Raw genomic sequence first — 23,400 nt, 5'->3', positions numbered from 1 at the left:
GAGCTAGAAAAGGAAAAATGTTTAAAGCCCCCATGTCAGTTCTACAAATGCATCATCATTTTGTCTAAAACCAGATGAATTCTCAGAACTGCAGAAACACATTCAGGTGTAAATACAGAGAACCTAAACATGGTTTTGATTTTCCATGTCAACATTAGCTTGTATAACTAGAAGATGCTACACAACACAGATAGGGCATTACCGAGTCTCTCTGGTGCAGGGATACTCGCAGACCCACACACTACTGGTGGACCTTGTCTCTGGTACTGGGAAAGCTTGCAGTGGCTGCAGCTGGTCCCATCCTGATAATCCTTTCTCCACTTCCATAATCTTATGGCTTGTCACCTAACATCCTCAAAACTATTCCAAAATTTTGTTATCTTTATCACGGGCAATGAAAGAAAAAGAGTCTTTGCTTTATGTTTGTTACACACTTTCAATCTTTTCTTGAGTAGGTTTTGCTTGTGTAGGTGTAAATTGTGTCCATCTTAGCTGATGGCACAGAGAGACAGAGTTTATCAATAATCTATACAATGAATATCTTCACATCAATTGCTTAGTCTGATCTTTGTCCATGGAACAGGTAAGAATTTTATTGTGTGCTACAGGTCCTCAGTACTAAGGATAGCTGAGTGTAGCAGAAGGCAAGCTCCAATACCTCTTTGTCAAATAATCAAGTTCCCTTTAAGCAGACCTACTGAAAATAAGCCAATAATTTCAACTCAATTAGCAAGCCACTCACAAAAACAATCTAACATTCACCTTTCTCACAAATCCAGGGTCTGACATTTTCCTCCCTCCTTACCTGACTTGAAGATCTTTTTTCACTTGCTGGTTTACTCAAAAGTCTGTTTCACCTCCAAGTTTTAGAACCTAAGAATTTAATTTTCAGTACTTTATTCATTTAAAACATTCTCTTGACCATAAAATACAATGACAATTCCACTTTCCCATTCAATCTGTCATTACATTGTCTTGGTTTTCAGAGAAACTTGATAGGTTATATTTAAAAGGGTATCAAAATTATGTCAAGAGTAAAAATGTTCCCTAAAAAAGTAGAAAACAAAATTAAGATTACCAAAGAGCAAGTAGCTGCTGCTGCTGCTGCTCAGTCACTTCAGTCGTGCCGGGTGAGGGATAAATTAGGAGTTTGAGATTAACATATATACATTATTATATATAAAACAAGGACCTACTGTGCAGCACGGGAAATTATACTCAATATTTTGTAATAACCTATAAGGGGAAAGAACCTGAAAAAATATATATGTAGGTATGTAAAACTGAATCATTTTGCTATACACCTGAAATAAACACAACATTATAAATCAACTATATCTCAACAAGTAAACTTTTTAGATTGAAGTAATCACATAAAAAAAGTCACAAAATGTAATTTGGGATTTCAGTTTATTTTCCAACTTTTACAGTATAAAAAATGTAACATGTAAAATGTTTTACAGTTCATTGGAACTGGAGACCCAAAAGAACAAAATAACTTGGATACCAGGTACACCATGCCCCTCATAGACTCGAACTTTGTTACTGATGTTATAGTGAGAAGAGGCTTCACAGGGTACACTTTATAAATGTATATAAATGTATTTGGGCAGATGGTTGCTGGTATGTAATTCATTCATTCACATATTTGAAACGTCTCAATAAAGCCCACCACCCAGTTTATGCAAGAGGTCACACTCAGACTTTGTCATACCTATCTGGTGACTGGGGACTTTGCTAACCAGCCAAACTGCCCCTCCTGGTTACAAAGTGCAGTATCAACTAATAAGAGAGAACACAAAAGACCCCTGGCCACATCTCTGCACAGTTATGGCTCCATCAGATAGAGACAGATGGTTTCCTTACTTGAACTTGCTGGACTGATACTGGATTCTAAATCCAGAAATGTAAAGTTCTTTCAGCACAAAAGTGATTGTTAAATAAATTTCCCTTGAGTAAGACCTGGTCCCAGTCTCTGGTCTTCTCCCTAGCGTCTTTCTTGAAGAAGTGGTCATGACAACATGAGTTAATCCACCACTCCAGTGAGCCTGTATCCACCCCTGCCCTCATCTAGGCTGGTGTCCTGTATGCCAGGCAATAGTTGTCATACACAACTTCTTGAAAATCAAATTTTGTTAATTATGTCATAATTTAGGAGTCCCAGAAGAGTTTGCTATTTAGCTAAAGCCTACTGTGAACCCATTAACAATAAGGAATTATTAGCACACTTTGGATTTTTTTTTTTAGAACAATAATCAATGCTAGATGAATACTCTTATTATTTCTATAACTGTGGGGCACTGGCAAATGAAAAGTGTCAGCCACTTCTTTGCACCTGACCCCTGGAATGGTGATGATGTGTAACTAAGTTCCCTATAACATGAATTGAACTAGACAGATCAGATGTCCAGGTCCTATTACTAATTCCCTGAGCAACAGTCTCTGGTCCCTAGATATGAAGCTTTCCCAAGGTGAGGGCTTTCGGGGGTTTAATTACTCCTAAAGGATGACCTCCTTCAGAGTGAAAGTTCATGTCTACAAGGGAAAACCTAGATAAGTACAAGCAAATATAAAACCAGACACTGTATATTCAACTATTTTTATCCAAACATTATTTCAGTGCCAAAAGAAGTGCCAAAGACACTCAAGATAAAAGCCTGGGGGTTGGTCACGTTTGTCCCCAGGGCTTAAGAGTGTTTTTATCCCATCAAAACAAGGACAAAACACTGATGTTTTCAAGCTGAGAGACATATCAATTGTAGATTCCCGGTGCCATACTGGGAGTAACATTTGATTTTGCTGCTTCAGGTATCAGAAAGCTGCAGTTGTGCTGGGGTGCTCTAAAACAACTCACTGAAGAGGTTTCTGTTTCAGGTGATACAAAACAAATTGGGTTATCTAAGGAGAAACGGGGCAGGCCTGGTTAAAAGGGACACAGAGTACTAAAATCTTTTAGTCAGTAGTTTTACACTTTCTACCTACCCTTTGAAAATGTGTCGTGCTCTTTCCTAGGAAGTGTTGGGTTGGTCAAAAAGTTCCTTTGGGTTTTTCCATACCCTCTTATGGCAAAATCTGAGCAAACTTTTGAGTCAACCTAATAGCAAAGCTGAGAGGCGTGTCATCTTTCCCTTCCTATCCTCCACTGAGAGCAAACAGCAGGCAAGAAGAAGGTAGTTTATGCGCAATAGAAACCTCAAGACAGTGGAAGAGAGGCAAACAGTATGTTCAGAGCCCTGGTTTAGGTCTCTTGATTAAAACTCTTGAGGACAAATGTGGGGGAAAATAGTGCGATGGAAGTGCTTGCTGAGAACGAGGAAGTCAGGCATGGAGGCCAGGGGCTCCAGTCGCAAACCTCCCTCAGCTGGAGCTGTAGGCAGTCCCTTCCCCATCTCAACAGGGGGTGGGGTGGGGTGGGGGGCTGCTGTTGGGGCACAATGTTGACAAAGCACCAGGAAGAGGCCTCCTCAGGTCAGGAGGAGGCCAGGTCAGCCCCAGAACACGTCCCCAAGCCAGCAGGGTGGGAGTGGGAGGGTGGGAGGGGCAAAAACAAAGGTGACTGCCAGGAACAACAGCACCCAAGCTCTACAGCAAGCGCGGCACTGGCAGGGCTGGTTTTCCTAGAGGAAGGGGAGTTTTCAACTTCTTTCCATCAAAAGCCCTGGGGAAATCTGCCAGTGCCACAGGGCAGCTTTCCTTGGAGCCAAAGTCTGGGTACAAATCCAAAGTCAAAGAGAAGTGCTTCCACCTCCAATGAACCCCCTCCCCGGGTTCTGATTCAAGGTTAAGTGTCCTATGGTTCTCTCTCCTCCACATCCAGAAAATGCCAAATTATATAGGTAATACCTCAAGGTACACTGACCAAGGGACTGGAGTCAAACATTAGATGTGAAATTTCATTATTAGCTGTGAGATTTTAGGCACGTTCTTCTCTCTCTGATCATTCTTGTTCTCACCTGTAAAATTGAGATAACCCCTGATTTAAAGGAATTCACAATAGAGTTCAGCATCTAACATAACAATAGCTGATAAACACAGCCTATTACCCTTCTCTTCCTTCTCTGACCCAAATATGTTTTGTCAAAAATGTGATCCAAAATCTAACTTTCTGGGCATCCATTTAATTAAAGCTCAATAATGTAGTGTCTGGACTTCCCTGGTGGCTTACACGGTAAAGCATCTGTGTACAATGCAGGAGACCTGGGTTCGATCCCTGGGTCGGGAAGATCCCCTGGAGAAGGAAATGGCAATCCACTCCAGTACTATTGCCTGGAAAATCCCATGGGCAGAGGAGCCTGGTAGGCTACAGTCCATGGGGTCGCAAAGAGTCGGACATGACTGAGCAACTTCACTATCACTTAATGTAGTGTCTATGGTCCCTGATACAACTACCACACTGACTACCATTCAAACACTGTGCTATGGGCTTAGGAAAACAACTCACTTTTCATTTACAATGGATTATGACCATAAGGTTACACAGTAGTAAATTCATGGTAGTGTTTTTTTGTGTGTTTTTTTTTGGTAAAACAAGATCTATAAAGTACAAACCCTACCTAGAAATACATCACTTAACAACTGCAGGGTCTCTGCTGGACTATTTAAATATTATGGCACCATTTCTGTGGTTTTAGTCATAAACTTTTTTTAAATGAAGTTCAATTTTTAAGTTAGATAAAGAAATCTACGTTAAGGCTTCCAGGGTAGTGAAGTTGGAGCAGTTGCTTATCATGGAGCTGGACCTTTCTTCCTTTCTGTTTTCAGGGTCCAGAGGCAAGGAAGAGCCTAATGGACTTGCCTGGAGGGCAGCGGTGCTCTAGAAGACCTCACTATGCTAAAGTCATTTACTCCTGGGGAGAAGCCAGTGTAACTGAGGCAAAGGAGCGAAGGGAGGGAAGGAGAAGTAACTGGCTTCAGAGTAACCTCCCAGAAGATGGGTGTTGTTAGGAAATCTCTCAAACACAGGGCCTATGTAGAAACACACGGACTTTCACACACTCATCCATATAAACCCATCCACAAGTTATTTGCTGAGATACACACCAGTCTTGCTACAGATAGCACAGATGATCAGATGGCTAACATAAACATGCCGTCCATCTGGGAGTTACACTCAACAGAAATGCTCACATATATTGCAACACGCAGCCACAAACAACTATGCATCCCTGTGTAAGCAGCCTTACACAGCAGGGTTCCCACAGATGAGGGTAACCAAGGACTCGATTTTGCCGATTTCACTGAGCGACTGCAACAGGCACTCTCCCAGGGGCGGGTCGTCAGTTTCTGTCAACCTAATAGGCTTATGGCTTTCCAGGGTTACAGCCTCATCCAAATACAGGCGGCTGTAAAGGAACCAGGAGACAAGAGAATGAGAGCACTCAGCTACCACCACCTACGGTGAGCAGAGGGGCACATCTCCCGCACTGGACGTACACCCACACAGCCACGATCTCCCCACAGCAAAGGAGGTCCGAGCTCTGGCAATGAGCCGCAGCACGACACACACACGTACTAGGGCCACCTCCTCTATCCACTGGCTGCACAGAATTTGTCCTGTCCACAGATTTGAAAAGGAGAGAGAGGGAGATGATGATAGTTGGACAATAAAACTGGGCAAGCACTTTCTCTGGGGCTTACTTTATAAACTTTAGCAAAAGTATTACAGGCTTTGACTTAGCTGATGATGCAAAGAATGAATCAATCACAAAACCTAAAAATCCCTTCCAGCTCTAAGAATGCAAACTTTAATGTTCAGTTCATGGACAATTAAAAGTTGGCACTATCTTCAAAAGTACCCACTTAAAAACAGAAATTAGATATCTACTGGTTAAAACATCAGGAGGGAAGAGAGCGACCTCAGACACACAGTCCTCATTAAGTTTTTCTACTCACTGCTTAATGTTCACATTTTAATAACTTAGGTTCACTATAGAAAATCTATAAACATTTAAGGCAAAAAAATCCTGTCTCCCTCAGTGCAGATTTATCTCACTCTACTAGCACAGTTTACCCCTTTTAAAAAGTATAGTCGATTGGCTCCAAGGACTGAAACAGAAATGCACTGTGTTCAACTGTGTGATACAGTTTTTCTGAAAACTTAAAAATTTTTAAATGGCATCTACATTGTTCCCACTGCACCAGTAACTCAAGCTATTAAGAGTTTGCAAGTGCAACGGCTTGATACAAAGATCCTGCATTTTATTATGTTGTTCTTTCAAAAAGGACTCAATACAAAGTCAGCATTAAAAAAAAAAATCAATACTCAATTTAAAACAGAAACAGTAATTTCAGAAAGTCTGACATTCTCCTATGCAAAGACTGGCAGAGAGAGAAAGGGGTGGAGAGAGGAAAAAAAATTCCTTAATTTAAACCTTTCTTCACCCTGCTGGGAAGGCAAGTACCCAAACCATGACTCCAACTTAACCCCTTCTGGACTGGTAATTGAAGACAGGGTTGGAAGCAGTTTTATGGAATGCTGATGGATAGTGTCATTATTAACCATGTCAATATACATGTATGGCACTTCTATTGCTAGGTTCCTGATGCAGCAGCCTCTGATACGTCTAGTCTGAGACAGTATAACCTTTATGTCACCAAAGCCTCATTGTACATTCACCATCCCTTGCCCAGTCTCCCAAAACAGATTCCTGAGAAAGACATCATCACAAGGAATGTCCAGTTTGAAGGGGACCTAAAGGCAAAACTAAGAAGAACAAAAGCACCATGGTTACATGGCAAGTGTTTTCCATAAACCAAAACCATGCAATTAAATAGTCCATCTTGGGGCCAGCTCCATACCGACCAGCTTTTCCTCCTTTTCTAACACATCTTCTTTCTGACCTGAAGGCTGTGGATTCAAGACGGCTGTTTACTTTTTCAGGTACAGGTGTGTGACAAACAGCCAAAGCCAAGTTTGCTTTAAGACAATAATAACAAACACTGCACCCCTCCTGGAATGCATAAACCAGTCAGAATACATGGGAACACATATGAAAAGAGCATTGGACAGTGTTTCCCTTGGCTAATGAAAGGTGACCGGTTAGCCTGACCACCAGGGAAAAGCAAGAGTGAATATTTGGCAAAAGTCTGTTGTGGATACCGGAAGGTAGGTGGAGGAACTGAAGACTGCTGCAGGGCTCTGCCTCAGGGTGCCTCCTCCTAGAATATGGCCCAGCTGCCCCCCAGGCCTGGGAAAGCCCCCAGAAACCAGCTGTATCTAAGAACAGACCAGGCAGGCATCGTTTGAACCCTAAGATCGTCCCCCTACTTTCCTTTCCCCGAATGCTGGATCCTGCCTATTCCCTCTCCACACTTGACTACCAACGACAAGTAATTTAGCACCAGGGCCTAAATCAGCCCCTTCCCGGGTAGTAAGGGGCAGAGGCGATGAGCACACAGTGACGGTGGTCGGAAGTCAGGGACTGGACGCTGCAGCTGTCCCTTGGCAAGGCAGCTTGCTATGGAGCTGTGTGAGGACATATCTCCTGGGAAATAGAGGCTCCGAGCCGAATGTGCCAGCCTAAGTCACAGTGTGGGTCTCTCCCTGGTGGGTGTGGAGCAGCTGGAGGAAGATCAGGAGGGGAGGGGCTCCCGCTGCAGCCTAAAGGGAACATCCTAGCAGGAATGCTCTCCCTGGGACCTACCTGGTGGGCACACCACCCTTTCCTACACAAACAAACAATCCATGGGGCGGAGCCGAGCTTCTGCATGGAGCCCAAGGGCACACACGAACACCCAGGTCCTCTGTGGCTCTGGAGACTGGGCTCCTGGCCAGGCCTGCCGGCCAGGATGGAGAGGGGACAAGTGGGCCATCATAGGGTTAAGAAAGGGCTACCTGCTCAAGCTGGTAGGCAAGCAGGTCAGAACTAGGGCAGGCAAATTCTCTCTTTGGGAAAAAAAAAAAATCATAAAGAGCTGTAAACTGACAGTGCACATCTGTCATTCTGATCCTTCTCCGCAGAACCTAAGGCAACAGAGAACGGAGACGAAGGCAGGCATTTCATGAACAGCCCATGGCTCCTGTGGTGCTGGACGTCTGCATACACAAACACGTGTGGACAGGTCCTGTCGGGTTCCCGGAAACAGGACGAAGATGTGTGCCCTGCAGGCCCAGGAGTAGGACGGCCAGGAGCCAGGGCAGGGCCGGGTGCTGGACGAGAGGCAGGGGCGAGTCGTAAGGCAAGGTTCCTAAGAACCTCCAGCTCTGCTTTGGTTTGCAGCTGTCACAGAAAACGCCAGGGAACCGCTTCTGGAGATGGCCCATCCCCAAGTCAGATGTCACCAGTCACTTTCTTCCAGGATGGCCATCTTCTGCTTCCTTCCAAATAAAGTGCAGATGGTCAAAGGACCCTGGTTTCTCATGTGCCAGCTCAGTCAGCCATGAAGAATAATAAAAACAAAGATGCCCCTCTGGTATACATATATATCTCTCTATATATTCTTTCTTTTTTTAATAAAACCACAAATATAGAACTTTTAAACTGACGTCTCAGACTGCAAGCGAAGGACAAATTTGTGAGATTTGGGGTCTATGAACTCTTCCGAGAGCATGATGAACGGAATTTTCTTCACATTGACAACGAGGCTGAAGTCCAAGCATTTAAGGACAAAAACGAGTCCATCCCGCAGCCCGTTGGTCACAGCCTCGTCGCTGACGAGCCGCCACTGCGTGGAGAGCCAGCGCTCCCGGTCGTACTGCAGTGTGGGGCCGGCGCTGAGGTACCGTTCGAGGAAGGCCTGTAAGGACAGCAGAGATGCTGTTAGGGAGGGAATGCCCACTCCAGGTGGCGCTGCCAGGCTCCCAGGCATGGGGGAAAAAACATCCTCCCAACAAACCAGGACAGCCTGGCTGATCATATACCAATTCCATCAGACCTGCACAACAGAGTCCTTTGCTGGGGAGAGAAGGCTTCCTGACTTCCTCACTCTCCAGCCAGAGTGTGCAGACAGTGGTAAGCACAAGGGCGAGGAAGGCGGGGTGGCTGGTACCCACGTAAGCCGTGGCTGAGACACCAGCCCCATCCAAGGGCCCAGGCCCCATGGCATATGCCTCGGCCTGTACCTGTTCATAGGTTGGTCTCCTCCCATCCTGAGAGCTCCTCGGGGCAAGTGCCACGGAGAAGCATTCTGGCAATGTGACTGGAAGAAATACAGGGATGTACCTGCTCACACAAAAATGCGTGCTCTGCATTCACTGCTATGTGCCTTTGGACAAGCTGTCTAACCTCTCTGTGAGTGGAGCAGATGGCAGCAGTAATGCACAGAACGGCTATGAGGACAGGGTGGCTAACCTGAACCATCTCACAGTGCAAAAGAAGGATGGTTATTTGACGAAGGTGTCTTAGGCAGTACTGGAATCAGATGCACATCTGACAGGGAGAAGGGGGTGGGAGCATTCAGTGAAAATATCCTTGGGTAAACTCAAGTGATCTTCCCTGGTGGCTCAGATGGTAAAGCGTCTGCCTACAAAGCAGGAGACCTGGGTTCAATCCCTGGGTTGGGAAGAGCTCCTGGAGAAGGAAATGGCAACCCACTCCAGTATTCTTGCCTGGAAAATCTCATGGACAGAGGAACTGGTTAGGCTACAGTCCATGGGGTCGCAAAGAGTCGGACATGACTGAGCGACTTCACTCACTCATGTACATGGTAATCCAAGGGCTGGCCAGGTCCCACATCCACCTCCCCGACCCAAGCCCGAGGCTCCAGGAGTCCTGAGTTCCACGGGTGGGATACTCTCCTTGACATGTGCCATTCCTCCTGCTGAATGCCGTCCTTTGGAAAATTCCTCCTGGCTCTTTAAATTTTCTCAATCTGCTCGCTGAGCCCCTCAGAGAGGTGAACGTGTCCTCCTGTGTGTGCCTATAATCATGGGCATGACTCCCATGTGACAGTCTACTTTCTGAACAATTACTGCTGACTGCTTGTCTGAGCCCCACACTAAACTATCCTCTCCTGGAGGGCAGGAATTATTTTTTCAATATGAATTTCCCATGTGTCTGGCATATGCTGGAGGCTCAACTGATGTGTATTACATCAATAAATATATCGCTTTAGCTGTGAGAAAGAAAAATGAACAAACCAGGGATATAGATAGAAAATAATAGGATGCATCACTCCGGTCCTCTTCATCCATACCTTACTGCTGCCAGATACAATATTTCTACCTGTAAGTGTATATTCTGAGGCAGAAAGGAGAGCTGTGCTTCTACTATAACACACACTCGCATAAAATTGGCTCTTACATGGGAATTCCCCAGCAGTCCAGTGGTTGGGATGTGGTGCTTTCACTGCCCGCCCCTGGTTCAATCCCTGGTTGGAAAACTAAGATCCCACAGGCTGTGCAGCACGGCCAAAAAAAAAAAAGCTTTTATGAATCATAAGGAAAAGAATCAGTTAGAGAAATGAAACTAAGAAGATAACTTATAAAAATAGAAATAAGATATGCAAAGATACTCTACCACATTAATAGTTAAAGAAAAGTGAAAGTCTTAGTTGCTCAGTTGTGTCTGACTCTTTGCGACCCCACGGACTGTAACCCGCTAGGCTCCTCTGTCCATGGGATTCTCCAGGCAAGAACACTGGAGTGGATTGCCATGTCCTTCTCCAGGGGATCTTTCCGATCCAGGGATCAAACCCAGGTCTTCTGCGTTGCAGGCAGATTCTTTACCATCTTAGCCACCAGGGAAGCCCATAGTTAAAGAAATATGAATTCAAATAGAAAAACAGTATGTTTCCCTCCTCTTAGATGCATGCATGCTAAGTCACTTCAGTTGTGTCTGATTCTTTGCAACCCTATGGACTGTAGCCTGTCAGGCTCCACTGTCCATGGGATTCTCCAAGCAAGAATACTGGAGTGGGTTGCCATGCCCTCCTCCAGAGGATCTTCCCAACCCAGGGATCAAACCCGCATCTCTTACGTCTCCTGCATCGGCAGGTGGGTTCTTTACCACTAGCACCACCTGGGAAGCTCATCTTAGATGAGCACGATTGAAAAAGAATTATAACACCCAATGCTGTCAAGTGTGTGTGTGGGGAAATAAACAAATAAACAGTCTCATATTCTATAGGCAGAAATATAAAACAGTAATACCCCTTAGAAGGATAATTTGGCAAGATCTGTACCTTTGATCCAGCTATTCCTCTACTAGATATTGATCCCTCAGAAATACTTGCATATATGAATGAAAACATATGTAAAAAAAAGAGAGATTCATTGCAACATTGTTTAGATGAGGGGCTGGCAAACTTTCCTTTAAATGTAAACATTTTTGGCTTCGCAAGGCACATACTGTCATAACTAAACTCAGCTGCAGGAGAGAGAAAGCAGTGGTAGATACTCTGTAAACAAAAGGGTGTGGTTGTGTCCCAATAAAACTCGATTAACAAAAACCACCAACCCCTAGTTTAGACTAAGGAAAGATCTTAATCCGAATGTGCATTAGTAGGCCATCTGTTAAACAAACCATGGTATTCAGTGGAACAGGACACAGCTATTAAAGGGAATGAGGGAAATCTGTATGACAAGACATGGGGAAGTACTGACAGAGAAAGACAGCTTTAAGTGAAAAAACCAAGTTTCCAAGCTATACCTATATGGGATGAGATTCCCATTTCCTTTTTTTGTTTCTTTTGTTCATTTCTGCTTTAAGCACACACACACACCTGAAAGAATATAAACCCATTCTTTATATTAGTAAGAACTGTCTAGGTGGCAGGGATGAAAACTTCGCTTCGTACATTATACTTCTCTTTAATGTTTGGATTTTTATATAAAGATTATTAGTTTTAATTTGGAAAAGTATATATACTTTTTTTTAAGTGAGAAAGAAAGCAGCCAGTAAACTTAAAACTCTTGGGGAAAAAGGGAAATAACCACTTCCATTCCACGTGGTATGAGCCATCCCTCTGCATAGGCAGACATGCTGTGTTCACTTGCAACCACCGTGTTCATACATTTTTGCATTCTGCTTTTTGTAACTTAATATTCTAATAGATTCTTCCACATTTTAAGATATAGCATAACGTGTAAGCCACTGTTCTGTTGTTAAGTTATTTCCAGTTTGGAGCTAGTAAAGATTATCTTGCAAAATAATCCACATATACATTAGTGTGTATCGCTGACTGTGCTAAGTCCTTTTCCTAGGAGGGGGATTAGTGAACCAAAGAATATGGAAAATGTTATGGCTTCTTACTGAATATCTCCATATTGGTTTCCTAGGGTTTGATAAGGGTGACAGTGCAGCCAGCAGTTTATACGTATAGGGCAATGTATGAATACAGGCCTTCACACCAATAATATCACTACAGTGTTACATGCAAACCATATGCCAAGCTCATTTACTCTCTACCACAATTCACATGTCGTGTTGCCATATTTAATATGATTCTCATGCAATGATCCGATCAGGTAGATACTATTATTATCTCCATTTTATAAAAGAGGGAACAAGTGCAGAGTAACTTAGGCAAAGTCACAAACCGATTAGGTGGTGGAGTCAGGATCTGAATCCACTTCCGTCTGAAGAGGTCACTGGCTGAACACTTTATTCTGCCTCCTTGGCCACAGCTGTCTATTAGACACATGGCTATTTTTGCATCATCCCCTAAAGCGTGATCATGTCATAATGGCCCAGAAGATCACTTAGTAAAACTAACCTCCCAACAGCCAAAACGCCAAACAAGTCAGAGCATGGTTTCCACCCCTGATGATAATGGCTATTTATTTGGTCCTTACATTATGACAGATGCTGTTTTAAGCACTTCACAGGAATGAACTCTTTTAGTTCTCACAACAACCCCATGAGGTAGACATTAGTATTATCCCCAACTTACAGACTAGGAAACTGAGGCACAGAGCCATTAAGCTCTTGGCCCAAGGTTCCCCACTAGTTGATGGAGGTGCCAGGTTAGAACAAATCAGCTCAGGCCCAGGATATACAGAGTACCCTGAATTACTACCTGGGCTGTCTTTAAGTGAAAGTCTTTCCTCTGCTTGAATCCTGAAGCCTTCAATTCAAAGGCCCATTCAAAAAACAACTGTATGGAGGCATGAAAACATATATTACCATATGTAAAATAGACAGCCAATGGGAATTTGCTCTATGACTCAGGGAACTCAAACAGGGACTCTGTAACTACCTAGAGGGGTGGGATGGGGAGGGAGGTTTAATAGGGAGGGGACATATGTATACCTATGGCTGATTCATGCTGATGTTTGGCAGAAACCAACACAATTCTGTAAAGCAATTATCCTTCAACTAAAAAATTAATAATCTTTTTTAAAAGGAAAAAAAAAGCCAACTGCACCAAAATAACATAAAATAAGCAAGAAACATTAATCCTTATCAGTGGGAGCTTTAGAGAAACCTTTATCGTTCCTGACAACACCCTAAAATGGGACTTGCAAGCTCGGCGCCAAGACGCACCTTCGGGGTCATGCTGTGGGTGATGCAGAAGGCCAGGTGCTGCAGAATGCTCTCCATGCTGTGGTAGTTCTGCTGCCGAGTGGTGCGCAGGTACTTCTGCAGAGCCCGGGCCATGGACGGGAAGATGGCTTGGGCAGCCTCCCTGGGGTCCATCACCTCCCCGGGGGCTTTCTGCTGCTCCTCAGCCTGGAGACGCTGGATGTGGATGAAGGCCTCCTCCACTGCGACCACCAGCCTGGGGGCGATGAGACATGGTACTCAGGACAGCAGTGCAGGGCTTGAGAACAGAGTCACACAGGACGTGGGAGGAGGACTCCTAGCCGGCCGCCAGCTGGCCCAAGGCTCCCATCCTCAGGTGTCACCCCAGACAATAGGGAGGTGAGGGAGGGGCAAAGGAAGACAAAGGCAAAAGTAATACGCGGAATGGGGGCTCCCAGGTGAGGAGGAAGAAGGATGGGACTGCGGAGACTCCTAACCTCAATTCTGCCACTTATTTGCTTGGGAGACTCACTACAACGAAGGGTGACATGCAAAGAGTTTTAAGGCTCTTCAAACTGTGGCTACAAAAGACTCTGCATGCATTGAGGGGTGGCTCATGGTACAGAGGCAGCTTTATGGAGAACCAGAGCTGTATCCTCTCCGTCCGGCCGCCCACACCAGCAGCCCCAGGGAACAAGGAAGGAAGGCAGCATGTATGATGAAAACCATCTTTGTCCACTTCAGCTAAAGTGATCGGCTCTGGAAAACCAGCAAGGGCCTGGGGATAGAGGGCGGGCCAGTCAAAGTGTGGGCTGAAGGCCAGCAGTTTCATCATCAGTTGGGAATTTTTAAGAAACGTAAATTCTTGGGTGGGCCCCACTCTAGACCTACTGGAAAGTAAGTAACCTCTGCGGGTGGGGCCGGAACCTGAGACCTGTGTTTTAACAAGTCCTCCTGGTGATGCTTTTGCATGCTAGGGGGTTGTGTTTATAAACTGAAATTTCATTCTGGTTAAAAAAAAATGTCTTAAGAGAACAGACTTTTGATTGCCAAAAGGGAGGGAAGGAGGGAGGTAGACGAGGGACAGATGGGGAGTTTGAGATTAGATGCAAACTATTATATATAGGAGGACTTCCCTGTTGGTTCAGAAGATAAAGAATCCGCCTCAAGGCAGGAGACCCAGTTTGATCCCTTGGTTTGGGAAGATGCCCTGGAAGAGGGGATGGCAGCCCGCTCCAGTATTCTGGCCTGGAGAATCCCATGGACAGAGGAGCCTGGCGGGCAAAAGTCCATAGGGTCGCAGAGTCAGACACGACTGGAGCGTCTTAACACGCATGCACATTATATGTAGGATGTATAAACAACAAGGTCCCATTGAATGGCACAGGAAGCTATATTCAAAATCTCGTGATAAACCATAACAGGGAAAATACGAAAAAGAATGTATATGTATGTATAACAATCACTTTGCTATACAGTAGAAATTAACATGACATTGTAAATCAACTACGTTTCAGTAAAATAAATTTTAAAAAAAGAGTCGGTGTACATTCAAAAAGAAAGTCTGGTCGGGGTGCTGGTGTAGGGGCTGGGCAGTGTACCTTGCTCTCCGCTTCTTCACCCGCCGCTCGTGTTCTGCCTCCTCATAATACAACTCGTTGTGACTTGAGTCCCTGCGCCGAGCAGCTGCGGCGATCATGGCCCGGGACTGACCAGTGGCGTTGTTACTGGGGCCTTTGGGGGAAAGGACAGTGGAGGAAGGACAGTTTTAATGCCTTGGGGTGAGAAACAGCAGAAAACTAGTCCACAGTCTGTCAGTACCGTCTGCCCAAGCCCTGTGAAGCCCATATACAAATCCCAAAGGTAACCTCCCAGAAAGATGAACATGACCCCTGCTCTACGCTCAAAATGTTCACAAGAAGAAGGCAGTCTCCTGACACCCCAATCTGATGAATGGAAATGGAAAAAAAAAAAAAGAAAAAACTCCATAGGAGATGAAGAACACTTGACAATTAAAATGCTGACCCATAATAACAGAGTGTGCTGAAGATGTTATTTACCATCTGTCACAGGAAGTTCCAGTTTGGCCATCAGAGCAGCTGGAACATGCATTTCAGCGATGAGACAATGGGAGAGAATGCAAGGGATGGGGAGAGAAGGACAGAGAAAAGTCAACGCCCAGAGACACTGAGCATGCTCCTGCTGAAGAGTCAATGCCCACAGGGACAATGCCCATGCTCCCGCTGGAGTGCCATGGTAACCACAGCAGTCACAGAAAAGACCCACGCCTGGGGCTTGCAAAACGTCACGCTCATTAATACAGACCTAGAACTCCCAGTCTCATAGCCCCGACCGTGGATCGCCAGAACTTTTCAGAAGGACAAGGCAGATCGCATGCTTTCTTAGGTAGTATCTACTTAATGGCTTGGCTGGCTAATGGGATTCTGCACCAGGTTTTCAGATCACAGGTGAAATTTACCAACCCTTTAGGATTCACAAGAGAGTGAACATCTCATGTAGCCAAAAGGATAAAAAACCAGCAACCAGGGAGGATACTGTCACCCAAACTGATACCACCTATAAATTACTTGACTTGTTAACAACATGATCCTCTTCTAGGCTGCAAAGCTCTTGCCCTGACCCAAGGTGTCCTGTTTCTTGCACTTACCCATCTGATAGCCTGAAACACAGCTTTGATGTGCCCACCCTCGCCTCTGGTCTCCCTCCACCCACTCAACCCTAGCTCCCAGCCAGGACTGAGAAACGCCTGTAAGAACCTCCACCAGATGCCTGAACTGGGAGTTAGAGTCTTAACAGATTAGGGTAGCTGAATCTTCTGGTAATTTAGCCAAATTTTGAAAAGCAGCCTTTTCCTATGACCTTTCAATGTATGATGTTCACAGCAGGAGGCAGAAAAACTACATCACATAGTTTTCATAAAATCTCAAGAGGAATGGAACTCCCACACATGTAGACTGTAAATCAACATTTCTGTAAAAATACGTTTGCCAGCAAAAAAGAAAAAGAAAAAGAGAGGAAAAGAAAAAATTGTTCTGACATGAGAATTTACCATAAAGGCAAACTGTGAGAGGAACAGAACCAAATGGAACATAATTTAATCTATGCAGTTGCCCACCTGCTCCCACACCCACCAGAGACATCACTTCAAGGCACATACCATCTACGTTGTAGACTTTCAGCCCGGCCATGTGCTTGGCTGCTCGGAATTTGGAGGCTGTTAGAAGGTTGGGGTTATAGATGGTGAAATCTTTATAGTAATTTTCCAGAACCACTAATGCTGCTCGCTGGATACTGAGAAAAGAAGAAAAAATTAATGCAGTTTATTTTTTCCCAGTAAGGTCCTATGTGAAAAAAAATAATAATAATCTTTTGGAGTCAGGTAAAATAATAAAACACCAAAGATAGCCTCATACAGAAGGCTCCTGGGTTTCACCACATCTTTTGTCTCCAGGATGAAAATTTAAAGACGAAACTAAGCCCCATCGTCCACTGAATTCTGTCTTCTCCCAGGCCACATCATTAGCCACATCAAATGTAGCCAACAGGTGAGAAAGGAATGTTACAACTGCTCATTTAGATTTGTTTAGACTACACAGAACTATCCTCATTTTTCCAGTTTACAGAAGAGCATACTAAGGACCCACCAAAAGGTCAAGAGACTTTCAGATGGCCTCAGAGCTACTGAGTGAAAGAACAAAGAATAGGTTAAGTTTCTCAGGTTCCAGAGCAGCGTCTCCACATACGCCTCACTGCCCCCAGTGGAAGGAAGGCAGGGTTTTCAGTTTCCATAGCTCAGACAATGCCTGCACAGAGCAGAGTGCGCTGGAAAGACGCTAGCTGCAGACACCTCCTTCTCTTAGTCCCATCCATCCCAGGCCAGCGAGAACTCCCTCTTTCAGAGGAAGTAAGACCCTTTTCCCTCCCCTGAGGTCTCAGCTGAGACCTCCCTCTTTCTTGGTCTGTAAGTCCCCCAGCTCCATGAGTTGCTGCCTCGGTCTCTCCAAGAGGGTATGTGAAGGGGTCTCTCCCTGCCAGTGTCCTGAGATCTCTAACCCGTCCTTTGCTTGGCCCCTCTGCGAGTAGTGGAGGAGCAGAGAAGAGGTAGCAGGGTGGGCTGGGGGCGCTGGGGCACCCATACTCGGTATCAGTCGCAAACAGATGCAGGACACTCTCCAAAGAGTGACCTATACTAACACAGCCAGGGATTTTATATACCTCATCTGACCTGACACTCACAATCATTCAAGGGAAGAAAACCAAGGCTCAAAAATCTATGACCTGCAGGCAGGTTAACAACTGCCGAACAGCAGCATGGGAACTTCAATCTGGATCTCCAGCCTCTAACCTGTGCTCCTTCTCCCAGATGTGCGGCTGCTGCAGGACAGTGTACATATGTACCAGCCTCTCCAGGTCTCTTAGATGTTCACTAACCACTGGTATGCTAAACTCCGCAAAGTTGTTTGTATTCTGCCCTTTATATTTGTCTTTCTGGTTCCCTGCAAAGTGCGTGTGTTAAGTCACTTCAGTCGCGTCCGACTCTTTGAGACCCTATGGACTTTTGCCCACCAGGTTCCTCTGTCCATGGGATTCTCCAGGCCAGAATACTGGAGTGGGTTGCCATTTCTTACTCCAGGGGATCTTCCCAACCCAGGGGTCGAACTCAAGTTTCCTGCAGCTCCGGCATTGAAGGCAGACTCTTCGCCGCTGAAGTAGATGCGCTTATAAGGATTATTTACAATAGCCTGGGCACCAGGACACAACTGCCTTTAATTCCTAGAGGATTCCATTGCCTGCTACACCTCTCCAACTGGCTCAGGGATCTTCACACCAAGACCAGATAGCCCCTAACCCATCAGTTTGACACTGTCAATCTAGTCCTCAGCTCCCCTTGGGATCGTGTCCCCAGAGTTTAACATGGGAATCGAAAAACAGTCTAGAAGTCAATCAGCTAACCTCCTGGAGAGCTGAGTCACAGCAGTACTTTCTGACTCATATCCCCACACAGGGCCTTGATCTGTGATCTGCATTCAGTCCAGGCTTAGTGTCAACCTAGACATGCACACTCATGCAGGGCTGGGGAGGAGTGGCAAGATCAACTCTCAGTAACAGAAGAATAAGATTCCTAAGAGCAAACCCACATTCAAAAGCCCTAGTCATTTCGTTTCTCAGTCGCCCACTCATCATGTTCATATTTAAGTACCTGCCTCAGTCAAGTCCTGAGAATGCAAAGATAGGGTGGGAGGAGCTTCTCCTTGCTGATGGAAGTGGAACAGAAGCTCTGTGACCACCAACTGCAATGCACAGGAGCCGAGGAAACGCAGAGGAGGGCTTCTAACCACCCAGGACTTGGGTGGGCACCTGGGTGGGCTTCCTGAGGAAGTCAAGTGGCCCTTGAGGTTTGTGTGCTACAGATCTTTGTGTAAAAGATTTCCTGGCTTTCACAGACACCCCTGCCCAGCAGATCCCTGGCTCAGCATGGCCAGCCTCCTCCCTGTCGCCCTGTCTGTGACCTTCCACCCGAGGCAGGGCACGTGCTGCTTCGGCACAGCTGCTCCATCCTAGACTGATCAAGGCCCCGCCTGGTCACTCATCATAGACAAATGCTCCGGAGCTCCTGTGTATCTCGTCCCCCTGCCCAGGCGCTGCTTTTCCAAAGTCACTGGGGCTTTTGGAGATGAGGAGCCCCTCCACACACAGATTCTTGGCCTGCAGACCACTCCACCCCACACTCCTGTGCTGACACAGACACACATCTCAAGAGGCCTGGATTCCAGCACAGAAGTATACTCCTGATCAAGATATAAAACTTAGTTATTCTCAGGCCTGTCTTCAAAGCAAACCCTCTGTGGTTGTGGGGTTTGGCTTTTTGTTCAGCCAGCCCGCAAGGAGGGTCCCAGACCATCACACTAACTCAGCTGGGGTCTGCGAGGCAGAGCGGGAACAGCTGGACCAGAGCCTGGTGGCCATATTTTCCAACCTCTCTGCCCCCCAAACCACCATGTCACCCAGAGAAAGGGTGCCTTGCCCACGCCCAGCTATGGAAGGGGGCTTCCAGCATGATGCTCTCCAAGCTGGGCAAGTCCACAGCCAGCACCAAGCCAGAGTCACGCCAGAGCCCCGGGTGGCCTAGGGAGGGCTCAGGGACCAGACAGCTAACACGGGACAGGTGGCATCCTCCTCCTCCAGCCCCGTCTCAACAGAGGCTCCAGAAAGCCCCAGAAGCAACTGTGGACCTGCTCTCCATCCCCACCCCAACCCCTGTCCCCAGGGTGACAGCTAAGGTGGAAGCTAAAACAGGAAAAAAAAAAAACCAAACAAACAAAGCTGAGATTTGGATTAAAATCCAGTCTGTCTTTCCTCATCTTTTCGAAGACAGTCAACTATGTTATATATGACCGGAGTCTTGCTGGTAGTCGGCATGGTCACCGTCTGCATTAAGCGCTGGGCTGTGCCCCTACTTATCAGAGCAGAGGCGTCAGACCCGATCAGGCGGTGGAGCTCTGTGCCCACGCCCACTCCACGTTCTTCTCCGTGTTCCCGCTCACAACCGGCTGTCACCGTCATTCCTAGCTGCTGTTAACCTCGCTGCCTCGGGCCATCACCCTCCGCCCCTGTACACCTTCAACGCTCGGGTAGACAGAGAAAATGAGCTTTGAAGCACCCGAGTGAGGAGCTCTACTCAGACTAAGAGACACTCGCTCCAGTACAACATCTGATGTCAATTTCAACCCCAAATGTGAAGTCTTTCGTTTCTATTCTGGCTCCTGATTCATGCTCTGGATTGGTTGAGCTTGTTCGATAACCAGGATAAAAGAAATCCATGACTAACGTATCTCTTGGCACCTACTGAGGGGATACCCTGCAGGGCACCCTGGCGTCGGTCTAGGTTATGGCCCCACAAGGCCAGGATGCAGGAGCACCCCCTGTCCTCAGCCAGTGTGGGGGTTCAGGAGCCACCTGCCTCTGCTCCTTGTGTGCGTGCTAAATCGCTTTAGCTGTGTATGACTGTGCAAACCTATGAACTGTAGACAGCCAGGCTCCTCTGTTCATGGGATTCTCCAGGCAAGGATACTGGTGTGGGTGGTCATGCCATCCTCCAGGGGATCTTCCTGACGGAGGGACTGAACTTGAGTCTCTTCCATCTCCTGCACTGGCAGCCAGGTTCTTTACCACTAGCACCATCCTTAGCATCTTTCAAATGTAGCATCTCGCAGGGCCAAAGGAGAGCTGACCTTCAGGAAACCTTTCCAACCCTCCGGTCCGCACTAATCTCTCAGGAGCGTCTCAAGCGCTAGGCTATCTCTCCAGCGAGCCTGTGAAAGTCTCCCCTCCATCCCCCTGCACAGGAAGACACCTTCTGTGGCTTCCCCTGTCTCGTTGGCCCAGGCTGCTCATTGAGAAAACCCTAGAACTGCCAGAGGTATAGGATCAATTCTGAGCACGTACTTCATAAAACCATGGAGTTTCAGAAGCACAGCAGCCTCAGAGATGAGCAAAAGCAAACGCTTCAACGAGTCCCAGTCTCCAGACCGGATCATTCCAGGGAAGGAGGGAGGCAAGAAAAACCGAGTTGGTGAGAAACGTGCCGCCTCTCTTATCACCATCGCAGTCAGAGACAAAAGGCAGTAACCTGGCTAAACAGTCCTCATGCAGAAACCCTGTAATACAGGCAGGTGGAGCCTGATGTCCAGATTGATTGTGGACAGGGCCCCACCAAAACCTCATGGCAAGGAGCACTTTCCCAAGATATGGAGCTCTGAGCTCAATAATTACTGCATTTTAATACACCCTCCTAAGTCATTACCCAGGGAAATACCTGTCTTCACAGAGTGCATATATGTGGGGAAAAGAGCCCATAGATACACATAGCTTGTAACAGAAATTCCCTTGAGACCTGCACATAAGGACACAAGTACTGGGCTTCGTGGCTCAGGGGTAAAGATTTCTCCTGCCAATCCATTTCTGCTTCAGGAAGATCTCACACCACAACTGTTGAGCCTGTCCTCTAGAGCCCAGGAGCCACAGCTGCTGAGTCAACATGCCACAGCTACTAAAGTCTGCGCCCTAGAGCCTGTGCTCTGCAACACGAGAAGCCACTGCGACGAGAAGCCCGCACACCGCACTTAGAGAAAGGCCCGTGCAGCAACGAGGAACCAGCCAGAAACTAAATAAATAACTTAAAGAGAAAGAAGCAAGCACAGGAATCCCAAATGGGCCTAGGAGAGGACAACACAGACGATGGAATACCCACGATCAGGACCAGAAGCAGCTGATATCCTTCCCAGTGGGAAAGTTAACCCCCACCACCACTTGGTCCAACCTTGAGCCCGTGGACAGGACAGGGCAGTGATGGATCAGCACAGATGTCTGAGGGAATTCAACATCCACAGTGGAATCTGCAACTCACCCTTGCCTTACTGGCCTATTTTCTTTTCAGGACAAAGAAGGTGGAATGTGAAATGCTGCATCTAATCAGCCGTAAAACATCTTCCAGGGTCAGTGATAACCATCATATGAGTGCCATGGCAATGGAGCAGAGAGCTCCACCTACGCTTCTAAAACACCAAGAGAAGCACCTCTGAACACAGTTTAAATTTTAGTTCATAAAACTCTGAAATACATGCCTTCAAAAAATAAATTCTGAAAAAAACAAATTCATGTCCTGCGTATCTACACCTCTGCAGCCTCCACACGCTCTCTGATGGGGGAGAAGAATGCACCCTGCAAATGGTGCAGGCTTGGGACCCAGAGAGCATGACCCCCGACTCTTCCATTATTCTCTGGCCTTGAACAAATTAACTCATTTCTCCCCACCCCAGATTTAAGACAATCTCGCTGTAACATGGTACGCATGCGTGCTAAGTTGCTCAGTTGTGTCTGACTCTTTGAGACCCTATGGACACTAGCCCTTCAGGCTCCTCTGTCCGTGGGACTCTCCAGGCAAGAATACTGGAGTGGGTTGCCATGCCCTCCTCCAGGTGATCTTCCCAACACAGGGGTCAAACCCACATCTCTTACGTCTCCTGAACTGGCAGGCAGCTTCTTTACCACTGGTGCCACCTGGGAAGCCCCTATAACATGCTCAATTGTATATAATGTATGCCTAAAAGGTTAATGAAGTGATGTGTGCAAGCCCAGTGCAGGCAGCTAGTCAGAAATTCTAGTGACAGATCCTGAGATCCAAACATACAGGTCTGAGCTGGGACTGGAGTCACCCACGGTAAACTGTCTCATAAGCATCAATGTCAATGGGGACAATTCCAAAGTCAATGACTTCCTAAGATTTCAACAGTTGGCACTAAGGTCAGGAAAAATGTTGGAGACTCAGAGTCTGCCCTTCACTTTCTACTTCCCAAGAAGAAGTTGCCTGCCTGGTTTACGTTTGTTTTAAAGATTAAATGAGATAATAAACTTTAAAGTCCTGACCTAAAGCAAATGGCTTATTAATGGTAGCACTGTGAGCTTACCTGTCCATGTTTATTGTGGGGGCCAACCTGTCCCCTGTGTGCACCTGGATGACCCTTCCCATCAAGGGCCAACATGTGGGCACCATGAAGACCGGTCCCCTCTATATTGTCTTCCTTAGGGACTCAGACTGTAAAAGTCAGGCTACTCTCTGTTTTTACGCAGTATTTGCTGCCAACTCTCAGCCTTCTGAAAAATCAAAACCATAGCTTCAGGAGTCATCCTACAACGTGGACATTGCGCTGACTTGGAGTCAGAGGGCCCGGATTCCAGCGCTGATCCTGTCGCTCTGTAAACTGTGTAAGTCATTTTTCTTTTTTTGGCCTGTTTACTGGCTGATGATGGAGAGAGAAGACCAACTATTGCATTTGGTTGTTGAGAAGAGCAAATGAAAAACTGCCAGTGAAAGCATCTATAAACTATAAAGGATTATATGAACATAAAGCATTAGCATATTACTAAGGAATATTGAGTATTTTGTAGCGAGGGATAGGGTTGTTTGTTGGCTAAA

At 46.2% G+C, this 23,400-nt stretch overlaps 1 protein-coding gene across 2 annotated transcripts in view; it reads right to left on the bottom strand.

Annotated features, from left to right (window-relative positions):
* Positions 4,512–23,400, bottom strand: part of VANGL1 (VANGL planar cell polarity protein 1) — a 55,548-nt gene continuing 36,659 nt past the window's right edge. For both annotated transcript variants that reach the window (XM_018045951.1, XM_018045953.1), the window contains 4 exons: positions 16,582–16,715; positions 15,005–15,137; positions 13,425–13,659; positions 4,512–8,736 (listed from right to left, as the gene is read on the bottom strand). In XM_018045951.1, the coding sequence (XP_017901440.1) occupies positions 8,476–8,736; positions 13,425–13,659; positions 15,005–15,137; positions 16,582–16,715 (763 nt within the window). In that variant the 3' untranslated portion in view covers positions 4,512–8,475. The remainder of the gene's footprint in view (positions 8,737–13,424; positions 13,660–15,004; positions 15,138–16,581; positions 16,716–23,400) is intronic.

Source organism: Capra hircus, chromosome 3, assembly GCF_001704415.2.
Source record: "Capra hircus breed San Clemente chromosome 3, ASM170441v1, whole genome shotgun sequence".
NCBI lineage: Eukaryota > Metazoa > Chordata > Mammalia > Artiodactyla > Bovidae > Capra > Capra hircus.
This window is presented reverse-complemented; position numbering and strand designations above follow the sequence as displayed.